Raw genomic sequence first — 7221 nt, 5'->3', positions numbered from 1 at the left:
ATGTTGCCAAGAAAAAGAACTTGGGCAAAAAAGACTAATCCCAAAAAACCCAAGTGACTTCAACCAAGTCCACTACTTTTGTATTTCACTACTGGATAACATAGTCCAGTACCTTTAGTGGTAAACCAAAGAAGTGATTTCAACAACTGCATCAAGATGACACCTTTCAAGCACTATATGGTTATGCACCATCACATTTGGGTTTTCCAGCTTAATTCACTACTTTTGTAGCTGTTTTTGAAGAACAAAAAAGCTATAATGGAAATACTGAAGGAATCCTTACACAAGGCACAAGAAATGATGAAGCTCTTTGCTGATAAGAAGATAGTATCCAGATCATTTGAGGTGGGAGATCAAGTTTACTTGAAGTTACAGCATACAAGCAATCATCAATGGTAGTTATGAGGAATTTTAAACTTTTAGCTAGATACAATGTGTCTTTTCTTGTTGTGCATAAGATACGACAAGTGGCTTACAAGTTGGATCTCCCTGCTATTTCTAAGATCCATATTCTACTCCATGTTTCGCAACTGAAGAAAAAGATTGGAGGTACAGCTTCCACGTGACCTACATTGCCACTAGTAACGATGAAGGAAAGATCATTTTGCGACACGTTGTTATACTTGATTTTCATCAGATAACTCATCAAGGCCGTTCAGTACCTCAGGTTCTTATCCAGTGGTCCCACCCCACACCAACAAATGCAACTTGGGAAGATGTGACCAATGTAGAATCTTATTTTCTTAACTTCCAGCTTTGGGGACAAAGCCGATCCAAAGAAGACGTATTGTCATTATCCGAGATAAACTTCTTTATCAATTTAGTCGAGTGTTCAGATAGATTATAGTTAGGATTTAAATTTTGTTTAATTATTTCCATTTAAATAGTAGGGTCGTGATCCTCCCATGTGGAAGGCTATGATTAGCCAGGGAATGGTGGATTTTAGGGTTTCTTTCTCTTCCTATTTAATGGCGGTGCGGCTACGATGTGGTCGAGCCACATATGTTGACACGTCGTATAAAATAAGAAAAAACTTGAAAAATAATTATATCACCTAACCATTTATGCTTTTCCTTTTTCTGACTTCCTACTTTTTCTCAAAAACTGGAACAGTTAAGGAGATTTGGAGGGACATATTTTTTAGTTAAATAGATGTCAGAAAATAAAGAGAGGCCACATACAAAATGTATTTGGCCCAACCACATCATAGCCGGGGCGATTTAAAGGAACTCAATCCGCTATTTAAGCAAGAAAACTGCCTACACCCTCCGGCTGTGTAGAGTTACTATTCCTTCCTCTTTTGTATAACTCTACCGTTACAATATTCATGTAATTCACGATCAAAAGATCAGATCAGCCACATGCACTACTATTCGATCCTTTAATGCGTAGGAGAGGGAATCTTCCCATAAATTTGGTCTCCCCTGGGCAAGTATGTTACCAGAATTTTACCCCAAGTAACGCCATGTCGACTAATTTGTGTTTTGGGATCATCCGGATTCCAGTACCTTAGAGATGTTGCAACATAAAGCTGTAAAATTGTCTAAGAAACCAGCATACGAACAAGGCTGAAACAAGGCTGTGTCCATGCCATTCAACTGCTGGCTGGACACGTACAGATTTCACATCCCCAACTTGTCACAAGCTCATAATTATGTTGAGGACGCTAGGACAGTATCAAAGAGAACAAAAATAAACCCGACAGCGGATCTCATTGCTAAAAGATAAGATATGAGATTCGAAACAGAACTGACAATTGCAACTGAAGCACATAACGTCTGGCAAACTAAACACAAGTAAACTTCAATTATTCAGGAACCATACAAAACCTGTTCAAACTTCATACAGGCAACCACAGAATAGACACTTGCACAACTCCACCTTTTTAGTCCTGCCATATATCTAGCCTACCAAGTTGGGCGCCCATGTCAAAGCTGAAAGGCAATAGTGAACCCTAGTACACCAATTACTTTTGTCCGATTCCAAACCAAACTCTCACCAGCATAGTGGAGAGATGATCGAAAACCTCAGATACCTGCCAACACTTCATACCAGACAACTAGTAGTTATATTACACTCCAAACTAGCATACTAAACCTTGCTGTGACAAATGCAAGGAAGGAGTCTAAGAGTGGCATATCATTCAAGGCAATGGCACACATAAAAATATTAGCAGCAGAAAACAAATAGTGTTGCTGCAAGTAATAAGAAATTTTCAGGAAGTTAACTTTCTTTTAACTATAAAACCATACTACATCTCTTTTACATATTGATAAAAATTAGAAAGATTACACTGGGGCTAATAGCTAATAGCTTAAATTGCTAAGCCAGTCCACAAATAAATGCATTTAACCGACTGCCACCAACCCACAAGGCACCAATATATAAAAATCATTCACCCCAATTTCATAAATGGGTAAGACAAGCATCAGAAGTTAGAACTCTACAACCTATACAGCACCCTCAAAAGCTGCTGAAATAAAAATCTTTTAACAGTATGCACTTAACCACTGTTCAGAATTGGCATTTCCCCTACTAACATAAATCAAGTTACTGAGATTTTACATTGTGGCCATTATAAGCAGAGACAAAATGTCCAAAGCAGCATTAACTCCTTCCACATTAGGAAAAAACTGGAACAGAGAACAAAGAGAAGGCAACTCTAGAATTCGACGACGATATTTAGTTGCACATTACTATTACAGGTGCGCTCGATTTAATCATCGCTCCGACTTAGGAAGTTGTCTATTCAATCTCTACCAAGAACTATAATAAAATCTACACAACACAAGAATCATAGAGTAGTATACTGGATGCTACAAGAATGAATAAAGCTGGAATTATCAATTCCTGAACATAATTTCACACCAACAGCTTAATAAAGTAAGAACAAAGATGTTAAAAATGGATGATTATCAGATGAAAGAAATTGTAAAACAGGGAAGCAACAATTAAAGTAAATAAGATTCATTCAAATAACTTAATTTCTGGCGAAGTTTAATATCTCATTGCACAATAATCTACTGCCCAGTGTAAAAAGATTTGCAAGACAAAAGGTCTACCAAAATACATCGATATAAAAGGCCATGTCAGAGTAGAACTCATCAAAACCCGATATTTGATCCTTTAAGTATGGGCAGCAGCAGGAGGAGCTGCACCAGGAGCGGCACCAGCACGTGCGCCTTGTCCTGGCTTAGCTGCATCGTCCTATACACAAAAATGAAAATCAAATAAAGAACAAATCAACAACAATAATTAGAATATCAACAATTCAACTGTACTGAATCAAAGATTATAAGCTTACCCTGCGTCTGAAACGCTGAGGTGGGTCACGGTTACGACGCTTCTCGCGAGACCTAACTCTAACAACGTGAGAGTGGATTGCACAGGAAACGCAATATTGCATCTTGGCGTACAACTTTGGAAGTGTGTATCCTATTTTATTTAGGATTCCAACAAAAACACACTAAGAATCAACTCCTCCCAAAAAGATAACTCTAGCATAGTTATGCTAGCAATCTACAAAACAAAGCATAAATCAGAAATTTGGAAAAAAGAGTACCATCGTAAACGCAAGATTCTTGAACATCACGAACAGCAGCTTGTTCTACAATGTTGCGGACGAGGAATCTCTTGATAGCCTTATCCTAAACAGATTGATTGAAAAGAAACGGATTAGAAATGAATAACAAAACAGATTGAACAAAAGCAAAATATTGAGGACATAAAACAAAACAATAGATTTTAGAAAACAATTAGTTACCTTGGGGCAGCACTTGCCGCAGTTTGAACAACGAATAAAGTTAACATGGCCCCTGCCGTGTTTGTTTCGTCCTCCATTTCTCCTCTTGAATGTCTGTAATAATCAAATACATACCAAGGATTATGAACAAGTACATGAATAGCATATCGATTAAAAGTGTGTCTGAGATAAGTAAGATTGGAGTTTTGTTACTGATTTCACTAACCATATTGGATGACTTTCTCCTCCTGTGCTTCTCAGGGATAGCTAGGGTTTTTGGTTTTTCTTTGGAGAGAGATGAGGAATTGGATTAGGGTTATGTGAAGAGAAAATTATAGAGATACTGCTGGAGTCAAATTACTGGAATAACCCTTATGCTTGGATCGTGTTATTTACACCTGTTTTGTGTGTAAGGGCAGCAACAAATATGAGGATAAGGCTACTTTCTAACAACAACAGTCTCCCAATTGTACAAAGCACACAATACACATCAAGTCCCACTCCAGCTTATGGTTTATATTGAGTGCTAACAGCACCAGCTCATCCAGATCACCAACATAAAGCAATTATAGGATCATCAAAACAATTGGATCAGTGATAAAGACCAGGTCATCCAGATCATCCTGGACCATTTTACTACCCAATACATTGCCCCAAATACGACGATATATGAAGAACTCTTTGAGGAAATCATTCCAAGATGGTCGTCGGCATAATGTGACAGTCTTTCTGCATAAGTAACAGTGAAAGAAATCAAATAAGCTATGTTCTCCATTAATTCTGAAAGTACTCCGTACCGGACGGATACACCAGTAATTTCATTAAAGTTTTCTGGGACACCGCTCACCTACAACTTATATCTATGGTACGGAGTTTTTCCTTGAACATTTATCCTATCATGAATCACACAAACATAACGCTCATTCCAAAAGTTGACAATCCAATAAAACCATCCCAATTCAGACCTATCAGCCTATGCAATGTCAGCTACAAAATCATATCCAAAATCCTTGTCAATCGATTGCGTCCCCTTCTCCCATTCTAATTAAACCCGTACCAAAGTGCCTTCGTACCTCAAAGATCAATAATGATAACATAGAAATTTCCATGGAGCTTTTCCTCCGCATCAAAACATCACCAATCACTAAAGACCCCAAGATTGCTCTAAAGATGGATATTCATAAAGCTTATGACATCCTTGATTGGGGGTTCATCAAAAAAGATTTTACAACACTGGGCTTTCCATCAATATTTGTGGATTATATCATGATATGTATCAAGTCAATCACTTACTCGGTCAACACCAATGGTACACCACGTGGATTCATCACACCTACTAGGGGTATCAGACAGGGTGACCCCATATCTTCCTACATCTTCATTATTTATGCAGAAATTCTATCAACAAATTTTGGCAATCCTGAAGCAAAAAATATGGTCGGAGGTCTCCAAATATCAAAAAAGGCACCACCCATTTTACATCTAATATATGTAGATGATCTCCTAATCACGTACAGAGCTACCCATGAAGGTAGCAATCACCTAAAGAGGATATTTCAATCTTACAACTCTTCAACAGGACAAATAATCAACACAAAAAAATCAACAATCATCCATCATCCGAGGCTACAACAGCATAACATAGACTCTCTAACAATTTTTCGATATGCCAACCACATACATTCCACCTATATATTTAGGAGTTCAATTCAAACACGAGAGAAACTCTCGACACATCTTCGAACCTCTACTCCAACGACTTGCTCGTAAATCTCAGGGATGGATGACAAAATGCCTTAACCAGGCATGGAGGCTAGTACTTATAAAAACCTTTTTAACACCGACGTCCAATCACCTTATGCAAACCCAGCTTTTCCCCACCCAAGTGCACAAACAAATTAATCGTATTGTTAGGAATTTCTTTGGGGGACATGATTCATTTGTAAAAAAGCTTCACCAATAGGATGGAACAAACTACACAATACGTTAGCGGAAGGAGGAATCAAAATCAGAAAAAGTAGCCACCACAATAAAGCTTTATTCATGAAAAGGATCTATAACATTCACGCCCAACCACATTCCATTTGCACGACCTTTTCAATGAGAAATACCTCAAACATCAACCAATATTCCAAGGTGAGATCACAGTTCTTTTTACTGCCAGCCCGCAATGGAAACAAATGGCGCCTCTCATACCTTTGGTAAAACAACGTTTATTTCACCAAATAGGAAATGGTTTAGATACCCGTATCCAAGCTAACTGGATGCCACACTTTCAAAATCTCGAACCCACCCAGTTCATTGGACTAGGTCCCGAGGTTTTTCTGTAGCGGGGTGTTTCTGCAATTGGGGTTCAACTGTAGTCCAGTCCGAAGTTAGCTTGGAGTATGTTAGTGTCTGTAGCGGCTTAATACAGTGTGTATTCAATCTGGACTAGGTCCCGGGGTTTTTCTGCAATTGCGGTTTCCTCGTTAACAAAATTCTTGTGTCTGTGTTATTTCTATCTCCGCATTATATTTGTTATATAATTGAAATAATACAGGTTGTGCGTTAAGATCATCAATTGAAAATCCAACCTTTGGTTGTTGATTAATATTGATTGATCCTTGGATATTGGTCTTTGGTACCGTCCAAGTTATTCCTTGTGTTTGATTAAAGACTCGCTATTGTTTTAGCTTGAGTAAATCAAAACAAGTGAGAGATATTGACTCCTTGAGATACTTTAATCTAGATTGAGTCTGACTGTCTAGTTGATTCTCTGGCAAATTATTTCGGAGTTAGTCCATACAGATTGCTAAGCGAAATATTGGGTGGTGTTGTTAGACCCACGCTTTTTCACTAGTAGTACTCAATATTTCATTCATTGATACAGAAAAGGTTATATCAGATTAATAGAAATGTTTCAGAAGCTATTAAAAATCTTAAAAACTCACTGAGATCCTAATTCAATTAGCGATTTACCTAAGATTTAGATTTAAAGTAGTAAGAATCTTATGTAGATGGGTCGGTTCATGGTCCTTCTAGTAACTGTAATACCAATGAGCAAGTTGTGAATCATTTTTGTATCACATACTTGAATTAATTCTAATTTGAGTTAATTTTTTCTTCCAGGCAAAGTTTAAAATAAAGAGAGGAGATAAGTTGGGTTTAATTTCCAATTTTAAATAAAAAATAATAAACAAGATAACAACCATGGTCTAATATACAACCAATAATAAGAGGAAGAGTATGTACCCCAGTTGTAGTAGCAGTGCACTAGATTTTTAATATGTTAAAAAGATATAATATATACTAGAATTTGGCCCATGCCGTAACGACACGGCGACGGAGTGAAATTTTTTATTTTGACCGGTGTTATTCATTTATTGTTACCATTTAAAGAGACAATTGTTCTTCATACATTTTGATTATTATTTTTTTTTATTTGACCGAACTTATTTTAACATTAAAAAATCAAGCACAACTTCCATAATATAATG

The 7221-nt window shown here is 37.2% G+C and overlaps 1 protein-coding gene across 1 annotated transcript; it reads right to left on the bottom strand.

The window, feature by feature from the left end:
• Positions 1-2943: 2943 nt before the first annotated feature.
• Positions 2944-4104, bottom strand: LOC113281427 (40S ribosomal protein S26-2-like). Its single transcript, XM_026530160.1, has 5 exons — positions 3969-4104; positions 3764-3856; positions 3563-3647; positions 3305-3435; positions 2944-3207 (listed from the first exon to the last, which is right to left on the bottom strand). The coding sequence occupies exons 1-5, from the start codon at positions 3969-3971 to the stop codon at positions 3127-3129; spliced, it is 393 nt and encodes a 130-aa protein (XP_026385945.1). The 5' UTR covers positions 3972-4104; the 3' UTR covers positions 2944-3126.
• Positions 4105-7221: the final 3117 nt, after the last annotated feature.

Source organism: Papaver somniferum, chromosome 1 (genome assembly GCF_003573695.1).
Source record: "Papaver somniferum cultivar HN1 chromosome 1, ASM357369v1, whole genome shotgun sequence".
NCBI lineage: Eukaryota > Viridiplantae > Streptophyta > Magnoliopsida > Ranunculales > Papaveraceae > Papaver > Papaver somniferum.
The sequence above is the reverse complement of the archived record's forward strand: the minus strand, read 5'-3'. Positions and strand labels throughout refer to the sequence as shown.

Bases quoted from the DNA above. Each gene is read 5' to 3' on its own strand.
- LOC113281427 (XM_026530160.1), bottom strand. The intron at 3,436-3,562 runs GTACTCTTTTTT...TAAATAAAATAG, and splicing joins AGAATCTTGCGTTTACGATG to GATACACACTTCCAAAGTTG. The intron at 3,208-3,304 runs GTAAGCTTATAA...TTTTGTGTATAG, and splicing joins CTCAGCGTTTCAGACGCAGG to GACGATGCAGCTAAGCCAGG.